Source organism: Magallana gigas, chromosome 2 (genome assembly GCF_963853765.1).
Source record: "Magallana gigas chromosome 2, xbMagGiga1.1, whole genome shotgun sequence".
Classification (NCBI taxonomy): Eukaryota; Metazoa; Mollusca; class Bivalvia; order Ostreida; family Ostreidae; genus Magallana; species Magallana gigas.
The window spans coordinates 60836907-60859031 of record NC_088854.1 but is presented as its reverse complement, the minus strand read 5'-3'; the positions used below and the strand labels follow the sequence as shown (position 1 = coordinate 60859031).

At 37.2% G+C, this 22125-nt stretch overlaps 3 protein-coding genes across 5 annotated transcripts in view; 2 read left to right on the top strand and 1 right to left on the bottom strand.

The window, feature by feature from the left end:
- The first annotated feature begins 376 nt into the window (after nucleotides 1–376).
- LOC105321458 (tripartite motif-containing protein 2) lies at nucleotides 377–2508 on the top strand. Its single transcript, XM_011419727.4, has 2 exons — nucleotides 377–514; nucleotides 1289–2508. Exon 2 carries the CDS (start codon nucleotides 1304–1306, stop codon nucleotides 2300–2302), a length of 999 nt encoding a protein of 332 aa, XP_011418029.1. The 5' UTR covers nucleotides 377–514; nucleotides 1289–1303; the 3' UTR covers nucleotides 2303–2508.
- A 2992-nt stretch (nucleotides 2509–5500) lies between these two features.
- Nucleotides 5501–14872, top strand: LOC105321457 (peroxidase-like protein). 3 transcript variants are annotated; one of them, XM_066077614.1, is made up of 13 exons: nucleotides 5501–5654; nucleotides 6715–6819; nucleotides 6905–6955; nucleotides 7106–7270; nucleotides 7470–7652; nucleotides 9167–9307; nucleotides 9509–9610; nucleotides 9973–10065; nucleotides 10692–11184; nucleotides 12463–12660; nucleotides 12835–13001; nucleotides 14171–14273; nucleotides 14613–14872. In XM_066077614.1, exons 1-13 carry the CDS (start codon nucleotides 5516–5518, stop codon nucleotides 14686–14688), a joined length of 2016 nt encoding a protein of 671 aa, XP_065933686.1. In that variant the 5' UTR covers nucleotides 5501–5515; the 3' UTR covers nucleotides 14689–14872. The 3 variants fall into 3 exon arrangements, with proteins under 3 accessions (XP_065933686.1, XP_011418027.3, XP_034303473.2); XM_011419725.4 differs by having other exon boundaries at nucleotides 5507–5654; nucleotides 6675–6819; XM_034447582.2 differs by having other exon boundaries at nucleotides 5515–5654; nucleotides 6680–6819.
- Nucleotides 14873–20856: 5984 nt separating this feature from the next.
- Nucleotides 20857–22125, bottom strand: part of LOC105321467 (hemicentin-1) — a 67835-nt gene continuing 66566 nt past the window's right edge. Inside the window, exon 68 of the mRNA XM_066077613.1 lies at nucleotides 20857–22090. Within this exon, the coding sequence (XP_065933685.1) occupies nucleotides 21715–22090 (376 nt within the window). The 3' untranslated portion in view covers nucleotides 20857–21714. The remainder of the gene's footprint in view (nucleotides 22091–22125) is intronic.

The following is a 22125-nucleotide window of genomic DNA, read 5'->3' as shown; positions in this document are numbered from 1 at the left end:
TCAAGAATAAGTTGATTAATGTGAGGCATATACCGGTAAACTTTAACGAGAAGTTATATAACCCGAACAAATATTCCACGAACCAACAACTACAATATCCTACAATTACCGTGAATAACTATACATCCAGGACGATGAGAGAGAGAGAGAGAGAGAGAGAGAGAGAGAGAGAGAGAGAGAGAGAGAGAGAGAGAGAGAGAGAGAGAGAGAGTGAGAGAGAGAGAGAGAGAGAGAGAGAGACAGAGAGAGAGTTTCATCTCTCTCTCTTCTCTCTCTCCTTAGAGCCGCTTTATGTACAGAGAGAGAGAGAGGTTTTTTTCATCTCTCTCTTTCTCTCTCTCTCTCCTTAGAGCCGCTTTATGTACACAGGGTTAAAGGGACAGCTCGTCCTCCCGTACTCCAAAGAGAGAGCTATAGAGTTGCCCAACCACCATTAATGTCCCCAGGTTTCCATGAAGGGCGTGGTACAGGGAGCGCTGGCGACTCAAGTGGATGTTTTCTATCGAATATTTCAGTAAGTTTTATGAAACAAACCTGGCAACAGAATGTACGGTAGAAGTTGCCCGTGATATGTACTGAAAATCGATCGGGCGAGATTATTATGTACGGTAGCTTAATAGTGTAATAATTACAAGAGCAACAACCACCCCGAGACAACCATTGTCAACCGACGCGATGCGGAGGTTGACAATGGTTTTCGAGGGATGTCAATTTCAACAGTTACTCCATAACAGGCACTATTTATTTTATTATACTGAATGTCTTAATTTTAAAGAACATTTTACTGTTTTATATAGAAATGAAGTGAATCCTACGGCTAACCGTACGCGCATAATTTACGCGCATGGAACAATTCGTTGTGTTACCCGTTGCTAAGTGTGTTGCTAACGCTGAGGGTAATAGAACGGATTACCAACTGCGTCTAAGCCAATCAGATTTCAGTATTTAACATGAAAGTATAATAATACACATTATTTAATTCACTAAATAGAAAATTAAGCGTCATCTCACGATTTTATCTGCTTGAGATCAACGACCAAGATTAACGGCGAGTCTGGCTGTTCCAATTTCAGGAATAATTATAACGAACAAATAGGCCTAAACACTTTCAGGGTCACGCTACTGTTCAAATTTAGAAACGATGAGTTTTACATGATCGGTCATCATTTTCTATTGATCGACGTATCGCTCATTGATAAAGTTTTCCGGTCAATTTTTCCTTTGACATGTCGATCAATAGAAAAATTATTAAATTCATTTCTTAATACCATTTTAAAATCAATTGCAGTGAAAACCAGTCACCATGGCAACGATGCGACATTTTGCCCAAGACGTCATCAGATGTGACGTCTGCCCCGACACTGAGGAGAAAGAACCGGCGGAGATCGTCTGTAGGAGTTGTAGGAAGAACCTGTGTCAGGCGTGTGTGGCCAAGCACGTGCTGTCATCCAGGAAGGAACATGCTGTAATACAGCTGAGCGCTATATACAGGAGACCCAAAATACTGGTTGCTGCCTCACTCGTCCAAACCATTCCTGGCGGGTTTAAGCCTTTGTCGAGGGTAGTGAAGTCACGTGATGGGTATTTGTGGACTTCAGCAGAAATGAATGTCATAAAGAAGATAGACATGAATGGTGTAGTCGTAGAAACACACAGTACGGGCTCCATTCACGCCCCGTTTGATATTACTCTCAACAACACTGGAGACCTAATGTTCACTGTCATGGCCGCCAAAGAATTAAATGTTATCAGAGACCAAAGATCTGTGACTCTGATCAAAATCTCGGATGGATGGACTCCTCGAGGCTTATGCAGCACGGCCAAAAACGAAGTTCTATTATCTATGTTCAAAACTGGCAACCCGGACAAAGTCGTTCGTTATTCCGGATCCCGAGTGATTCAGGAAATATCTTTTGATTCATCCGGGTATTTCATCTTCAAGGACGCTTCCTACTTGTGCGAAAACGGTAACTACGACGTATGTGTGAGTGACGTTGAAGCACGCTGTGTGGTGGTCCTCAAAAGTTCCGGAATCCCAAGGTACAAGTATAGCGGCCGCTCCCAGCCTAGTTTTGAACCCGGAAGTCTAGCATGTGACAGTCTGTGTCACATTTTGATCGCAGACAAAGTTCAGAACTGTGTTCACATCATTGACAAAGACGGCCAAATGCTGTCAGTTATTGATAGAAGTTTGACCACAATACACAAGCCCGTGAGGATCTGGGTGGATGATGAGGATATTCTATTTGTTGCAGAGCGAGGGTCTGGGAATATAAAAGCGGTCAAATACCTGGACGAATGACGTATTACAATGTTTTTTATCATGAGTTAGTCTATAGTTTAACTCCCATACAAATGTGAACTGTATTTGTGTTTCCTTCAAAGCACTGTCCAATTTAAAAGCGCCGACATAAAGTAGTGTTTAATTTAGTCAAAAGTAATACAAGAGATGTATACTAATTAAACTTTAGATGTGTGGGATTATTGAAATATATTAACATCTACTAAGTTTTATTCCTAGAATACTTACGGAAACTTGTGGTTAATTCATCGATTGGTCGAAATCCACAGCGGCTTAAACTGACAAGAAACTGACAGGACTGAAATTGACACGCCCTGTTTATCGATTGCATGGTCGAAACCTATAGCGACCTACATAAAATCACGGACTGCACGAAAAAACCACGATGAGTCTCACAGGAGACAATTTGGCTGTTTCTTTTAGCTATAACATACTTAAGCACATAAACAGTAATTTAGTGAATTTTACTTACTTTTCATTCTCAATTTATTAAAAAGTTAACAGAAAGATGTTAAGGTACCTCACTACACCCAGACTTATACTTTTTAAGACATTACGACACAAGATGGCGATTTAAATACATGTATTTTGTAATACTGTTTTTATGTCGTTCGATTCGTTTGTATATTGTCGTAGCTCAGTGGCTTAAGTATTGGGCTTCTGAACCGCAGGTCATGAGTTCGAATCCGCGGCGCCTAAAGCTTTTGATCATGTTTACTCTATGAAATTTTCGAGAATGTGTAATTTGTCATCCAAAATTGCACATTATTTTGCCTATTTGACTTAAATACTTCTTCTCCATTGTGATATCTATCATAATCAAGTAATTTTCTGCTGATTTAAAAAAATATTTCAAGGTGTAGTGAGCCACCTTAATATAAAAAATAAAATAGATAACGCGGGTTATGTATTTTTTCTGCAATGTCGCTAGCTTCATATCCCGAATGAATCACCAAAAAAGCATTTTATTGTTTGAATGAATTATAAATTTTTTTGAATTTTGAAAATCGAAAGCTGCTAAAAACTGGGAATTCTAATATTTGATTTTGTGGTGATTTTGTTTAAAGACAGTCACTTTGAAGATTGGTTAAATTGAGAATTGAAGAGTGAGTCAATAAAGGCGGTTTATCTTACGCATGGGATTTAATTAAAAATTAAACTCTCGCCCATTCACACCAGCAGAATCGGTATCATGTTGAAGTTAGAAATATTCGAAGTAAATAAAAATATTTTCTTTACGGGCATAAAAAAAAATTAAATGCATTATAGGAATGTTAAGGAATTGGAACCGTTTGGTTTCGTACCCCGAATGTTTGAGATCATTCGACTCTCATGTTATACATCGATTGTAAACAAACAAACTTCAGAAATCATTTTGAACAAAATGTACACAGGCTTATTTTTGTTTTGCCAAACCATTATGACCTCTATTGAAAGCGAAGCCAAAGTCGTAATACAATCATACTTGCTTTGACGTCAGGCGCGAATTTTAACATGGGGCGAAACTACGCCATACCCTTTTTATGTCGTTTGTTTGTAAAAAATGGTACATCATTAATATATTTTTCATTGAAATATGGCTTAATTGACCGGGAAACTACAGCAAAGTCTGTTACTATGCACATACTTAGCATAACCATCGCTTAAAAGCGTACACAGAATTTGATATAGAATCGGACCAAGCAGTTTTAATTGTTGAATATTGTTTAATTATTACACAACTAAAGATTTTATCATGTATGCTGTAGTATAGAAAAATACTTTAAAAAACAATATATATTTACTTTAGGTGATTGTTATTAATACAGAATTTGATTTCATGGATCGGTAAGGCGTTACTTCTGACAAAAAATGTCGTTGTTCAAGTGAAAACACATGCTCCTTATTATCTAATTTTTCCTGAGAAAGTAGAAATCTGTCTTGGTTGCAAGTGTAGTGTAGAGTTTAAAATCTGTTGTGAATAAATGCATGACATCAGTTATACAATATCTAATCATTTATGTCAATTTATGTTTATATGTAACCAAAACTTTATTTTTTAGACTTTAAAGTAATTTTTTAAAATTGTGTTTCAGAAATGATACACAACGATCCATAAAATAACATTTTGGTGGAACGTTACACCTTTTAATAACTTCTTCAAAGATTTTGTTCCGCCATAGTTTAAGTTAGTAAAATACTTGTAATCAGCCTTTCGATATAGAAATCTATTCGAACAGCGCACGTTATTATTGCAAACCAAGATAGGTGACTTACAATCCTAAGTGGCGTATTTTCCAAAACCATCATAACTTCGTTGTCTTGGAAAACAATTTTCTCAAGGAGAGGAGGACGTTAATTATCAATAAAATGAAGCAGATTACATGTACCTAAACATGTACCCCTATATTGATACGGTTAGAAACAAAATTGCGTAACATCTTACCGGACAATCTCTAGCAGTTGTGGAAATGTGAGCGCAGTGGGTACCAGCTCTACATGATTAAATTAATCACTTATCAGAATTAGACAAAAGTGGGTCTCCTGTACTCACAGCTTCATAAAAATACCCATCGTCATCTTCATCATAAACTCATGTTAAATAGCATGCTCAAAGGCTATTGTTAATGAAAAGGATGGAACACCATCGCTCCATTTATATAGCATTAAACTATTGATACATTATGCCAAATAATCTTTACATGTTGTCAAAGTCCTTTACATGTGAGAATAATTATATCTTTACATATATTTAGTCACATTTTTACTACATGATGTCAAAAGTACATTAGATGCAGGAAAAATGTCTTTACATGATGTCAATTGTTAACGTTGTGATGTAAAATTATTCTTTCAATACTGACATGTAAATATATACGGTATAACAATTATATTTTTCTGTAGGAAATTTAACCTAGAAGAATATGGTACTAAAACTTGTAATACTCCATATAATGTTGGGTTAGCTGCGTTGTGCAATGATTATACTATGTGGCAAGTGCCTGTGTTGAAAATACAAATAACCATGGATTACTTATTTACAAAAAAGGAGTAGCCGAGAATAATTTGTTAATATTTAAATAACCGTACAGGAAATATTTTCCCATTGTTAGAGATATCTGTAAGTTGAAATGATGCAACTATAATGTCACTCATTGAATACGACACACTACACTTATTAGTAATACCGCGGAAATGTTTCCTGCTGTTATCAAGTTAAGGAAAATCTATAATATGATATTCCTCGTCTACCTATCCACGATTTCCTGGACGGTTGGCAAGGAAATCAAAAATATTTCTGTTTCACAAGTCCCGGTCAGCTTCTCTCCCACATCATTGTTTATTCCTCACCCTAAGCTGACACATATTTCAGGTAAGCTAACCTGTCATTACATTTTAATAAGATACCCTTTTTAAAATTCTACTTTAACAAAACCCAAAATATCAGTACGCCTGCTCCGGTTGAATTTACAAAATAAGCAAAGTCGAATTTTAACGGGATGCTGACATTTAATTTGTTCAAATAAACCCCTCGATATTAATAGATTAATAAATAGTATGTTAAAATGTCATGCGTTTACAATTAATGATTGCCGAAAAATCATTGACGAAATTGTGTTCGATAATTTAGGCTAAATGCCTCTTACCTCATGGGGTTGCTATTCTACTTCCTGTTTTGTACTCCATTGCCAAACCAGAACCCAGTTCTTTAAGACGGCCCGACGATTATATCTTTATTGGATCTATAAAGTATCTTCTTTTATCCGCTGATCGTTTTTAAACTGAACTTTATTTATTTTACAACGATTGAAAAGCAAGTTCTACAACTTATATTAATATCTCTCGTTGGCACGGATGTTAGCGCGAGGGGGTCATTGGTGTGGGAAGAAGCCGGAGTACCCGAAGAGAACCCACGTGTCCAAGCGGGCGACCACCATACCCTATCACGGGGATCGAACTCGGGTCGCAGCGGTGACAAGCGAGTGCATTGTCCACTACGCTACTTGGACACCGTCATCGTTTTCGAGAAAACACATTTTTTTAAATATCATAAATCACCAATTTTGCTAAAAAGATAGGCGTGGTGCACCTTTTTTTTATGTAGAACATAATTAAAAAGATGCCCTTTAATAAAAAACCACGACCTTCCGTTGAAATTGAAACATATATATATTAGTTCCAATTTTCTAATAAGGAATTTTCACTTATAAATACAGACATGACAATATTTAAAAAGAAAACAGGAAATATTGAAAATGAATGCTACGCTTTCTTCCTGCAGTTTTATTACAGTTTTTGGCTGTTACTTTGTCGTACAGTTTTGTTACAGTTCTTGTTGTTATTTAGTTCTTGTTGTTATTAACAATTATTGTTATTTACAACTTTGTCGTAGTCTAGCAACAATAGCATAGACACAGCGATTCTTCTCCCAGATGTAACCGTTCTATCTACAAAGTATGACAGGGCTGCCATGACGCCAGAACTTCGACACGTCTGGAGGATTCTCGTCTTTATTGTTGCTGTATTGGGCATTCAAGGTATGCAATTCAGGTTATATTTAGAGACTTTCACTTTAATCATTTCTAGATACTTCATTTAACCATTTCCTCTCTTTGTTTCCAGAGCTGCAATTGCTATTTCTGGTGGTGAAATGGTACAATTCAAATGATCCAGGTGAACTATGACACATTCTTTGAAAAATCTTAGTTCTTTATATTTTATGTGCAATATATAAAACCACCAAAACAAATATATATATATAAACGGATATATCACAAAAGGTTCTTAATCACGTCGGCAAACTTTTTTTTATCTATTCATAAGGAAACAAAACACCAGAGATATGTGGCCCCGCTCCACCGGAAGTGACGTGCGACCCCCTGTATAAGTACCGTAATGTGGACGGTTCCTGTAACAACCTGAAGCACCCTGCCTGGGGACAGAGCAAAACTAAACAGCACAGGTTCCTTCCACCGCGATATGATGACGGTAAATGTAACATGTATATTAGTGAAGTTGTGAACTTGTACAACATACTAGTAATCTGATATTAAACATACATCATACATGGCTAAGCTGTTTTAAAACTTTACAATACAACAGTTTGACTGAACCCACAGGTTCAGTCAGATACACTTGCACTCTACATTCTAGTTAATGTGATTTGACTCCCGTGTTTTTTCTCCAGGCTGTCAGTCTCCCCGACAAACAGGGTACGATCATCTACCGCTGCCCAGTCCCCGGGACGTTAGCAACATTCTGTTTCAGAACAGGAACTCCACAACCACTCACGATCCGAAGCTTAACATCCTCCATATGTCTTTTGGGCAGTTCCTGGATCACGACCTCGTTTTGACTCCAGTGACCGGTGGTAACCTACCCTCTCCTACTCCACCTCTCTGTTCGCCTGCACCCTCTCCTACTCCACCTCTCTGTCCGCCTGTACCCTCTCCTACTCCACCTCTCTGTCCGCCTGTACCCTCTCCTACTCTACCCTCTGTCCGCCTGTACCCTCTCCTACTCTACCCTCTGTCCGCCTGTACCCTCTCCTACTCCACCTCTCTGTCCGCCTGTACCTGTCTTTGATCCTCTCTCCTACTCCACCTCTCTGTCCGCCTGTACCTGTCTTTGATCCTCTCTCCTACTCTACCTCTCTGTCCGCCTGTACCCTCTCCTACTTCACCTCTCTGTCCGCCTGTACCTGTCTTTGATCCTCTCTCCTACTCCACCTCTCTGTCCGCCTGTACCTGTCTTTGATCCTCTCTCCTACTCCACCTCTCTGTCCGCCTGTACCTGTCTTTGATCCTCTCTCCTACTCTACCTCTCTGTCCGCCTGTACCCTCTCCTACTTCACCTCTCTGTCCGCCTGTACCTGTCTTTGATCCTCTCTCCTACTCCACCTCTCTGTCCGCCTGTACCTGTCTTTGATCCTCTCTCCTACTCTACCTCTCTGTCCGCCTGTACCCTCTCCTACTTCACCTCTCTGTCCGCCTGTACCTGTCTTTGATCCTCTCTCCTACTCCACCTCTCTGTCCGCCTGTACCTGTCTTTGATCCTCTCTCCTACTCTACCTCTCTGTCCGCCTGTACCCTCTCCTACTCCACCTCTCTGTCCACCTGTACCTGTCTTTGATCATCTCTCTGTCTTAGTCTTGTTTGGTCCTCTGTCTGTCTGTTCCTTTCTGTCTTCCACTACCTCTTTGCCCGTACCTATCTTTGATCCTCTCTTTGTCTCAAAGTCTTTGTCCTCTGTCTGTCTTACACTACCCCTTTGCCTGTACCTGTCTTTGATCCTCTCTCCGTCTCAAAGTCTTGTTTGGTCCTCTGTCTGTCTGTTCCTGTCTATCTTACACTACCTCTTTGCCTGTACCTGTCTTTGATCCTCTCTCCGTCTCAAAGTCTTGTTTGGTCCTCTGTCTGTCTGTTCCTTTCTGTCTTCCACTACCTCTTTGCCCGTACCTATCTTTGATCCTCTCTTTGTCTCAAAGTCTTTGTCCTCTGTCTGTCTTACACTACCCCTTTGCCTGTACCTGTCTTTGATCCTCTCTCCGTCTCAAAGTATTGTTTGGTCCTCTGTCTGTCTGTTCCTGTCTATCTTACACTACCTCTTTGCCTGTACCTGTCTTTGATCCTCTCTCCGTCTCAAAGTATTGTTTGGTCCTCTGTCGGTCTGTTCCTGTCTATCTTACACAACCTCTTTGCCTGTACCTGTCTTTGATCCTCTCTCCGTCTCAAAGTATTGTTTGGTCCTCTGTCGGTCTGTTCCTGTCTATCTTACACTACCTCTTTGCCTGTACCTGTCTTTGATCCTCTCCCTCTTTCAGTCTATTTTGGTCCTCTGTCTTGCTGTGTCTGTGTGTCTTCAAGAGTTTTATCATATTTGTAGGTTTGCTATCATGTTGCGGAGAGCACATTGACAGACCAGAGTGCATACCAATACACATTCCTTCTCAGGACCCTTTCTTCACAAACAGCTGTATGCCTCTGTCTAGGTCAGCATGGACTTACGTGGAACACGGGCATAACTGTAAACACTTTACTTGTTTGCTTGCTAATTCAATAAAAAGTATTGTTACGTCATCATTGCTGGTAAAGGCCTGTAATTATAAATAGTTTGTGCGACGAAAAATGTGAATGCTGAGTGTAACATAACTTTCCTTTTAAAATTAAAAGCTGGTGTCATGTGGGATTAACGTTTGTTTGAAGAGAAATTCCTCTAAATTTGTAGGTTACCGAGAACAGATAAATGACGTCACGTCCTTCATTGACGCATCTAACGTGTATGGTTCTAGTGAACAAAAGGCGAGGGCTCTAAGAACTTTCCAAAATGGTGCGTATTTTATAATGATGAACGCCGTTACAAGGACAATTTGTGGTTCTTAAAGGGTTTTTAAATAAAAGAAAAATCTGTCAAATTAGAGGTTTTTGTTTCATAAACATGAAATATCTATTTATTAAATAGTATATTGTATTAGACATTTCACCAACGCAAACTAATACAGATCGCATTTTTAATAATAATCCTCATATTCTATAAATAGTTTACGAAGTATGACAATAAGTGTAAATGAAGAAAAACTACCCTATATGTAACAGTATAATTCAGAATTTAAAGTTTCCGTTTCCTGCCTAAATGTTTTTTCTGTGAGGAATCTTGTATTTGAAATTTTGTTCTTTCTAATCATTTGTAAGGCACCCTACGAGACAGAAATGGCGGACTGCCCGATGGTGGCACCAGCAAATGCGTTTTTAATGACGTCACAACCGACTATTGTCAAGACGCAGGTTACGAGTGCTGAATCGAGCGCTTAATTTACATTCTTACGAAAATCTCAAGCATGTCCTTTTAATAAACCAAGTTTGTGAGATCTTTTTAATCAAACTTAAGCTGTCTCGGCGTTTTCTACATCAATCGTCCATACAAACCATTGCTATGCATGCTAATCTAACGGCATTCAAAATTTAAAGAGCTTACTTCATAACTGTCAAACATATTTTAAACCCTTATACATTTTTTACAGAATTATTAAAGTCATTCATTCAGGTTTGCAAAGCCAACTCCTCCTGGGTACAGACCCAAATATATACGTGCATCAACTGCATGTATAATTATTGTAGTGAAACTATTTGATATATGCTTTTGAATAAAATTGTTCTTAGCTTTGCATTTTTAATAAATGTAAAAAATAGAATCGAAACATTCTTTTATAGACCAGTAAGAATCGGTTACACGCCAATATGAACCGGTTACAGACCAGTATAAAAAGATTAAAGAAAATATGAATGTGTTACAGACCAATAGGAATGTGTTACAGACCGATATAAATGTGTTACCAAAATAAATCTTTTATAGACAAATATGAATCGGTTTACAGACTATGGTTATGAGCCTCTCCTCACGTGATTTGTAGGTGACGTGCGGGTCAACGTCGTACCAAACCTAGGGTCAGTTCACCTTCTCTTCCTCAGGTATCATAACTACATCGCCGGGCAGATAGCCACACTCAATCCTTCATGGGATGACGAAACTCTCTACCAAGAAACACGTGCCATAGTTACCGCCATTTTACAGCACGTGGTCTATAAAGAGTACCTGCCATTGGTTGTGGGAGATGAAGTAATGGCGGAGTATGGATTGAATCCAAGCCCCGCCGGCTATAACACAGTTTACGATGAGGACATAAACTTGTCAACACGCAACGCTTTTGCAGCAGCGGCATTCCGATTTGGCCATTCTCAAGTAACGAATCACCAAAAGCACTACAATAAAACGTATTTTGAGATCGCCAGCTTGAACATAGAAGACACATATCATTCTCCGCATTTCTGTGTTTACAATGGCGGGACAAGTTGCGAAGGGATCTTACGCTGGCAACTTGCAGAACAAGCAGCAAAATCAGATAGGTAATCAAAAAACCTAAGTAAGCAAAACTCTTGTCTAAAATAGTAAGTGCATACTGATTTTAACAGATAAGTAATCAGGCACAATATACCGGTAATAGCGAGCGCAGCTCGCCGGCGCGCAGCGCCGGCTAGCGAAGCGAGCTCTAAGAACCAGTGTGCGCGGGAAAAAGAACGAGCTAAACCTACAGTTCATCAAACAAAATTTTTTGTCTACGTCCCATAATGCTCTCTAATGTTTACACCCGTGGTGCTATGCCAAAAATGGCCGACTTTTAACTCGTAATTTACGGTGACTTAAAGTTTGAAGATACGTTTTGAGTACCGCATATGCTTTGGCAAGACTCAAAAGACTTGTTACATGCTTCCATACCTTCGTATTGAGTCGAGAACCGTAAACAAAGACGAACAAAGTCATGGATGACGTCACAGTGCACTCGCGCTATATTTCCCGCGAAAAATTTAGAGTCGGATCAAACATCTGTAATGAGTGTACTGGCTATTTCAGTATAGTCTGCGATACCTGCCTCATTGACATATGATTTGTTTTTAATCTTTTTTTAATATAGAGATTTTATATATATATAAACTAGCAAGGGCCATACTTTACTGTCATGTCGATCCATTTTTAAAGTAATTGTGCATGCATGTACCGTGCAGTAGGCAGGTAAGTATATGAGTAGGGAGGAAATAAACAATAGGACATTTTGAACTAAATAAAAAGGAATAAAATGAAAAAATAAACAGGCAAAAAAATTATGTAGATATTGCATATAGTCATACCATTATATAAAAGTGGGAAATTACACACCTACAAACAGGTACCGGGCTCTCTCTCTCTCTCTCTCTCTCTCTCTCTCTCTCTGGGTAGGGGGTTGCGCTGTATATATCATAACCATTAAAATTAGTACATTTGGCATACTTATTGTAGAGCAATACTCTCTCAAAAATTCTTTGACGTTCGTTGATACCTAAATAAAACTATAAGTTGACAATGCAATGATGCAAGGTACAGTATGTGTAATTCTTGCTGCGCTCGCCAGAACGGTTGCACCGTAAAACATATTATAATTACGACTGTAAAGACGAGTGAGAGAGGATGGCGATGGCCCTCAATCTCCCTCCCCCCCCCCCTTTTTTTTTTAGATAAATACAAACTTTTTCATGATTCATATTGAAAAAGACAACCAATTGACCCTCCACTTTTTTGTGTTGCTCCTCTAATTTGAACACTTATCATTGCCTCGTTATTGATAACTAAGGTATGGGTATGTTCTCCAGGGTGTTTGAGAGTGGCGTCAGGGACAGACTATTTAGGGAACCTGACGGCACAAGCTTGGATCTGCCGGCCATTAATGTACAACGGGGAAGGGACCATGGTCTTCCCCCTTACATAAAATGGCGGGAATTTTGTGGTTTAAGTGTCAACTTATCGGATCACAGCTATATAGAAAAACTCGACCTGAAGAATGTCTATAGGTTTGTATATAATGCAGTCAAAGTTGAAAAATGAAGGCATGTGTAGGAGTACACAGCGGTTTAAGGCCCATTAGGCAAAATAATAAAAATAATACTAAGTTCCTGTTGTGTTCTGCATGATTCATTTCATTATAACTCTTCATTGTTCTTTGTATAAAAATCACTTTTTTATAGAGACATTAGGGACATAGACCTCTATGCCGGAGCCATGACCGAGCTTCCGGTCCCTGGGGGAATTGTTGGTCCTACCTTTGCCTGCTTGATAGCCAGACAGTTTTTAATGTATAAGAAAGGCGACAGGTTCTGGTATGAGAACAACCACAGGCATGGCTTCACTGAAGGTTGGTAGTAAAATACACAAATACTAGTACATTCATTGAATTTCGTGTGTAACCACACGCATGACTTCACTGAAGGTCGGTAGTAAAATACACAAATACTAGTACATTCATTGAATTCCGTATGTATTACAATGAGAACAACCACACGCATGGCCTCACTGAAGGTCGGTAGTAAAAAACACAAATACTAGTACATTCATTGAATTCGTGTGTATTACAATGAGAACAACCACACGCATGGCTTCACTGAAGGTCGGTAGTAAAATACACAAATACTAGTACATTCATTGAATTCCGTGTGTATTACAATGAGAACAACCACACGCATGGCTTCACTGAAGGTCGGTGGTAAAATACACAAATACTAGTACATTCATTGAATTCCATGTGTATTACAATGAGAACAACCACAGGCATGGCTTCACTGAAGGTTGGTAGTAAAATACACAAATACTAGTACATTCATTGAATTCTATGTGTATTACAATGAGAACAACCACACGCATGGCTTCACTGAAGGTTGGTAGTAAAATACACAAATACTAGTACATTCATTGAATTCCGTGTGTATTACAATGAGAACAACCACAGGCATGGCTTCACTGAGGGTCGGTAGTAAAATACACAAATACTAGTACATTCATTGAATTCTATGTGTATTACAATGAGAACAACCACAGGCATGGCTTCACTGATGGTTGGTAGTAAAATACACAAATACTAGTACATTCATTGAATTCTATGTGTATTACAATGAGAACAACCACACGCATGGTTTCACTGAAGGTCGGTAGTAAAATACACAAATACTAGTACATTCATTGAATTCTATGTGTATTACAATGCGAACAACCACACGCATGGCTTCACTGAGGGTTGGTAGTAAAATACACAAATACTAGTACATTCATTGAATTCTATGTGTATTACAATGCGAACAACCACACGCATGGCTTCACTGAGGGTTGGTAGTAAAATACACAAATACTAGTACATTCATTGAATTCCGTGTGTATTACAATCAATTTCTTAATAACGCTAATCCACATTACAGTATTTTGACTTGCGATGTCAGCAAAATTTATTATGTTAATGTAATAAAAAAAGCCAAACACATTGTATTTCATAGCGAGGTAGATTAATAAGTGTTCATATTTTCTATATTGAAGATCAGCTGACAGAGATTAAGAAAGCCACACTGTCATCTGTTCTATGTCAGAGTATAGACGTTGATCAAGTCAGTCTCAGGGCGTTCATTATCATTAGTGACACGTAAGTGAAAAACTGAGAAATCAGTAATATTCGTGGTACTTCAGGTTTTGTAGATCTTGGGACAATTTTTACCAACATATTCACATTTCAACGTACAATGAAACACAATTTTAATTCAAAGGTAAATCAACGAAATAACGTCCTAAATGTTAAAAACAAAAACAAAACTAGCAGTCCACGACAACGGCTCCCATGAATTTAAATGATTCTACAATAGATTTTTAAGTTAATCTATTAAAACCCGAATCTTTGTGAAAAGTGGTCATACTGGTACTTGTTTTTTAACGCAAAAATTTTCAGAATGTTTTTTTAAAATAATGAATGTTAATATTTCTATAGAAATCCAACAGTGAATTGCAGCTCCCTTATCCACCCATATTGGACGCCATGGAGAGAAAAGGCAAAGACGTCGTAGCTTGTTTGTGCTAAGCATTAAACTTCTCCTTGGAGCTATTTACAGCGCAACTAGTGAAAAAGAAAATCTAATTTATTTCAGTCTTAATTAAAAATTGGAAAAAGTTTCAATATGATTTGTAACATATATATAGCATGTTTTTTGCCAAAATGTTTAAAAAAATTAAAAACCAAAAAAATCTCAATGCTGGATCTGTATGTGTCACATGTAAAGAACTGCATTGTTTGTAAAACCTTAACTAAAACAAAGCGCTCTTTGTCTGTTTACTTGTTGTATAAAACTACAAATTTCATTTGCCAAAAACTCTGTGCAAATATCAACGATTTCTCTCTGGTTCTGATCCATTTTGTCATGACTATTCACATTTCACACACTCAACCCTCCAAGAACATATCATACGTTGTCATTGGGACAAGACTTGATGTAACTGCTGCTTGTATAAAGAGTATCCAGACAAAAAAATCAAAAATCAAATACTCAAACATATTGCAAATACTAAGAAACTGTAACCACTATAGTGAAAACAATATGTATCATAAACAAATGCTATAAAGTCTATGTTTATCGAACGCTATTACATTGCATGGTGCTAATGAAGACATATTCACTTAATGCATACGTGCGAATTTTTATAATTTTGATGGAGTTGAATGCTTTGAAGGCTTTGTGTCATTTCAAATGATTCAAGATTTTCGATTGGCAAGAGAGCTATTATGCATGACGAATGCTGGTACCGATCTTGCAGTCCAAATACCCGACGTTTCCCTGGATTTAAAAATTCTCCTGGCAATTCAGAATCGCTGAAAAGACAAGATAAACATGAGATATTTTGGACAACCAATTTTGATGCTGCCACCTTAAAGAGGAACATCGGTTAGTTTATACATAGTTTGCATTTTAACTTGATCACACTGAGATTTTCAAAAAATAGGTTGACTGGTTTAAGTGGACTGTTAAAATAACTGCAAACTTTACAGCAAACGGTCTTAAACTACAGTGTAAGGTCATTGAAATGTTAAAATGTGCTAAGATTATTGGTCACGTGGCACGGAACAAGGTAGACGTACTTTCCCGGCTCCTGTGTTTTTTGACAATCATTTTTGCCAAAAAATTTCTCTGTGGAGTTTAAAATCGGCATGAACGACACAGGAGCGTTTTTGGAAAAATGTACATACATGTATATATGTGTTTGACTTGTTTTACCTTTGTGATTTTCATTTTGTCGTGGATTTCTTATATTTATTCACCTGTATACCTGGTGCACACTCTTTACTTGGCACAGGAATAGCCGACTGCTTTCTCCATGCAAGGAATCTAAATTCCGTTAAGGGTGAACAGACAGAGGACCTTAAGGTGGAATAACACACCTGGAAAAAGTCACTGGTATTAACTTTAAATTATTTGATTGTGAAAGATATAATAATAAATATTAACTATACATTATGTCAAATAAGCGAAAAATTTGCAAATTTGGGATAAAAAATGAATATCTAAAAAAAATCAATTCAGTTATTAACAACAAAAGCCCCTACGGGAATCGAACTCGGTATGTACGGATCACAAGCCCGACACTTTATCCACTCGGCTATGAGGCAAGTTATATGTTGCCGTCGATAAAATCTTTTTTAACAAGAGGCCCATGGGCCACATCGCTCACCTGAACAACAGTTCCTTGTAACATTCTATCTAATAGCATATGTTATTTCTATTTTAAACTTTGAACCCCTTCTGGGGCCCCAATATTGGTTCGGAGTTTATGGTTGGCTTTAACAACTACACTATTTGAGGATCCTTGCATTGTAATCTCACAAACTGTAGCATTGTTGTTCTCAAGAAGAACATTTTTAAACATTTTCCATATATATTTCTATGTTAAACTTTGAACCCCACTTGGGGCCTCAGTATTGGTCTGGGGGTCTTGGGGCCCAAGTATTAGTCCGGTGGTCACGATTTTACCAATTTAGAATCTACAATAGCCAATTATGCTTGCATAGTAATCTCACAAATTGAAGCATTGTAGTTCTCCTCCATAAGATTTTTAAACATGTTCCCTCCTATCTTTCTATGTGAAACATTGAACCCCTTTTCCTGGAGCCCCAGTATTAGATCGCTTCTATAATTTAAAGCTTTCACTATTTGAGGATCCAAGTAAAGTAATCTCACAAAGTATGATATTGTAGTTCTCGAAAAGAATTTTTTAAACATGTTTCCTATATATTTCTATGTTAAACTTTGAACCCCTCGTGATGCCCCAGTATTAGTCCGAGGGTCATGATTTTAACACTTTAGAATCTACAATTGCCAAGGATGTATGCATAGTGATATCCCAAACTGTTGCATTGTAGTTTTCGAGAAGAAGATTTTTAAACATTTTTCTTATAGATGTTAACTTTGAACCCTGCCTGGGGGCCCAGTTTTTGCCCGGGGGTCACAATTTTAACAATTTAGAATCTTCACTATATATACAAGCTTTTGTGTAAATGTTGGCATTTCTGGTGCAGTGGTTTTTGAGAAGGACATTTTTAAACATGTATCCTAAGGATTTTCATGTTAAACTTTGAACCCCGCCTGGGGCTCCCGTTTTGGTCCGTGGGTCACAATTTTTACAATTTAGAATCTTCACTATATATAAAAACTTTTGTGTGAATATTGGCTTTTCTGGTGCAGTGGTTCGTGATATGAAGATTTTTAAACATTTATCCTATTGATTTCTAAATTAAACTTTAAACCCCGCCTGGGGCCTTAGTTTTGGTCCGGGAGTCACGATTTTATATCCTAAGGATTTTCATGTTAAACTTTGAACCCCGCCTGGGGCTCCCGTTTTGGTCCGTGGGTCACAATTTTTACAATTTAGAATCTTCACTATATATACAAGCTTTTGTGTAAATGTTGGCATTTCTGGTGCAGTGGTTCTTGAGAAGAAGATTTTTAAACATTTTTCCAATGTATTTCAATGTTAAACTTTGAACCCCACCTGGGGCCCCAGTTTTGGTTCGGGGGTCATGCTTTTGTCAATTTAGAATCTTCACTATATATACAAGCTTTTGTGTAAATATTGGCATTTCTGGTGCAGTGGTTCTTGAGAAGATGATTTTTAAACATTTTTCCAATGTATTTCCATGTTAAATTTTGAACCCCGCCTGGGGCCCCAGTTTTGGTCCGGGGGTCACGATTTTTACAATTTAGAATCTTCACTATATATACAAGCTTTTGTATAAATATTGGCATTTCTGGTGCAGTGGTTCTTGAGAAGAAGATTTTTAAAGACATGCACCCTATTTTCACTGTTTCGTAATTATCTCCCCTTTAAAAAGGGTTGTACCCTTTATTTTAAGAATTTATAATCCCCTTTTCATAAGGATGCTTTGTACCAAGTTTGGTTAAATTTGGCCCAAAGGTTTTTGAGAAGAAGTCAAAAGTGTGAAAAGTTTACAGACGGACGGACAGACGGACGGACGGACGACGGACAACGGTTGATCAGAAACAAAGTATAAAAAACAAAAAGACGTTTCGAACAAAGGTCAGCCATTTTGTGACGATGTATTATTCCACCTTAATAATTTCACGATATATTTTAAGGGGCATGATCACGATTTTGGTCAAAAATTATTTTTTCGATTTTGATGTTTACAATGTCTCAGTAAGGCAATTTTAATAGGCAACCAAATTTGAGTGTCATTTGATGAGACATAAGCGAGTTAGAGAGCTTGAAATTCTTCACTCTGTAAACAAAGCGATTGTTTACATTTTGAATGTTGAAGTGAAAATTCCAGTTTTAGACCTAAATAAAATGATTGTGTTAATCGTTAGGAACTGTTTATTTATGCTTAAAATGAATAATAAGATAGACAAACCAGCTTTAAAAAGATTTTTTACTGGTATATTGAACCTATGTAAACAAAAACAGGGCACGAGCCTTGTTTACATGACGAAGAATTGTAAGCCCTGTATCTTGCTTAAAACTCAACGACCGGCACCCAAATTTCATTTGATCATTAGAAATGCATTCCTAAAGCATTGCAAATAATAAAAACAGAAAAATAAAATTCGACCAAAATCGTTACCATGCCCCTTTAAAAGACTCCGAGATCTAATGCTCAGATAACGGTAGGATAACGGACTACGAGCTCATAGACTGTGTTTCAAAAGTAGTCGGAAATTCCATGCACTGTCTGCAGCTCGACCGAAACTTGTGGCGTATATACTTAAGAGACGGCGCAAGCCGAGAAAAACTAACAGAGGAGATCTGTATTAAAAACTTTTCAATATCGTTTTTTGATTGACTTCTGTTTATGTTTATACGACCCCTGCACCTCGGGCATTCATAGGTCTACAGAAAAAACCTTAAAGATTAGGATACGTGGTCTCCCCTTGTCTATAATTCAGCTATTTCTGAATTACTTGAAAAACTTGAAGTAAAACCCAAAAGTAAAATAATTTATGAATTAAAATATTCGCCACCCAATCACAAACAAGATGACGAGCGTATTAAACGGAAATCGTGTTCTTTATATATATTGAACCCTTAAATGAAGGAAAATATCTACCCAGAATAAACTAATGTACTGGTTTGCGCTGTCAGACAACCAACATCTCAGCGGATACTCTCTTGCACCCGGTGCTAGGCTAGAGACCACACCTTGAGATACTGCAAGAACGTCGCTCGTTGTAAAGTATGTAAACAGGAGGGTCACAAACCTGGAAATAAACCTGGAAAAAGTGCCACAAAGTAATGTCATTGCTTTTTAATGGAGAAGACACCATCTTATCGGATTTGAATTGAACATTTACGGGGTCGCCCACAAATCAGCAGAACATGCTTTCCAGTATGCAAAGGCTGTTAGATGCGGAGACCTGGATGCGACAAAACCGATTCGGGAAGCCAAAGATGCCATATCCGCTAAAAGAATACGCGACGTGACAAAATAAGACCCAATGAGCAGTGGACCGATACCAAAGAATCAGTCATGACTGAAATAATAGAAAATAAATGTGTGCAGGTGTAGAAGTTTCGCGAAAATTTGAGATCAGTAAAAAATGCAATATTTTACCAAAAAATGACTAAATGGCGTTCTGGTAAAATTTTGTAATTGAGTACTCTATAAAAATTGGGCCGCGATGCTCTATTTTAATTTTATCTTTTATTTCATTAAGTCATTAATTACTCTTTTTGTGATCGATGAGGTAGTATATTGGATTATTAAATGTGCAATCAATTTTGTCGAGTTCTCTTCAAAAATGCAACATGCGCGGATCCAGAAAATTTTCTTTCCGGCGGGGTGGGGGTCTGAGGCATAATTCTGGTAATTTTATAATGTAATTTAAAGAAATTAAAATTTTGCTTTCCCCAATCATTAATGAAATATAATTTCTGATTTTATGAAACACTAGGTATCTTAAAAGTGTTGGATCAAATATAAATAATAGATATTAAGCAAGTAAACTTAGTATCTATTATGAACTAAAAAAGGCTAACAACACAAACAATTGAAATTGTTAGATTTTCAGGACAGCCAGTCCCTTTAATTTTTGGTGTAACACACACACACACACACACACACACAGTGTCAATCTGCTAATAATATTTCCATTGTTCACTCCTGTGGCCATTCTTCTTACCTGTTTCCTGTCCAACTCTTCTCATTGCAACTACATGTATTTCCCACTCTCTCTCTGCTTATCTCAAATTTAATTCCTCCATAGGGATTTCTTATCCGCTTCTCTTGAAAGTTAACTTGATGCTTAGGGGTAGAGAAGATTGAGAATGTCTTAACATCACTTTTATAATTCATGTTTAGCAATAAGTAACTAAGATTAGTAACTTATGAGGACCAGGATAAAGAAACTGTCAATAGTTAAAAAATACATATAAAACTACATCTAATCTTTGTAAAGGTCCTTGTTTGCTTTGCTCCTGTTTTGTATTTTTTCTTTTGACTTTTGATTTTGACCACTGTTCGTTATTACCAAATTTCAAACAGAAGGTCAACCTTACTGGAAATAGTCTTTATTAAAATATCACTGAGAATGTATATAGTCGGCAAATAAAACACATTATATATGAGAGGATACAGTAAAAAATGCATCATAAAACCAGACGAAAAAAGTTGGGGAAAAAGTGGAATATACATTTCCAGCATATTAAAAAAACCAACCATAACTTACAGAATTTATATCAAAGATTTTATTATCAACATATGGTACATATCAGAAATGTATGATTTTGGATACATCTTAGTCAATTTAGCATACACTTAACAATTTCCGACCCTCAGCCATGTCCGATATCTCCAATTTATCCGATTTTCTCTTTATTCATTCCAAACATCTGCCTTTTATATACACAAATTTGATTGGTTTTCTAGTGTTAGCATTCAAAGAAATGATTGGGTTCGAGCCATCGATACAACCTTTTTTTTTTTTTTTTTTTTTATCTCAACTTGTTTTATTATTCCAGTATATTTATCATGGGCTTTGCAATAACTTTTTAAAATGCACAAGGATACCATCTCAAAATTTAATTTTATTTGATTTCATTTTAAAGTTTGAAGGACAAAAAACATTTTTTGGATGAAAAAAATACTTTGAGGCTGATGATCAGAGAACCTTAATGAAGTGATATTCATTTCAATGCAACAATATTAACGTATAATACTGTAAATAGAGAGTCAATATTCATAAATGATATGACTTCTATTAAAAAAAAACCTGTGACATATTTTAGGCATTCATTATGAAGTCTGAATCCCTACCTTAGTCACATCAATTGCAACCTCAACATATATACAAACCAATAATTATGTTGCTTTTTTTTAAAGAAAAATTGCACTACTGACCTATAAAAGCGTTTTCTCATCATAAAATATAATTAAATCCGCAGACTAAATCGTGCCCTATGAAATAAGTATACGAACACATTCAAAAATCACTAAATACATTCAACTCACACATGCATTATAAAATCACACAAGCAAGTTATCATTCATTATGAAATGAAATCATCAGTAAACACCTTCCAACCACTCATCAATACGGGTACGCAGAAATAGATATATGGATCATAAAAGTTGTCTGATACTGTAGCACCCCTGTCTCTGCACTATAGGACCGGGCTCTCACTTTGATTCTATACGTCTCTAGCTCCTCCAGGGGCTGCTCTGTATACAGAATCCCCGTCCCCTCGGACGGCCTCAGGTTAAAGGTCACCTGAGTGTCATTTTCTAATATCACGAAATCTGTTTTCACCATTTTTACGTTGTTTTGGTTAAATACTGTCAATCGAATTAAATCCTGTTGAGGCAATATTCCGCTAGGGAGTGCTAGTGTTCGGAACTCGATCACATCGGCATATTTAGCGCCCTCTGGACAGAGAGATGAGTCTATGCACTCAAGAACACAGTATCTGTATCAGAAAACAACTCATTTATATCAGTCTTT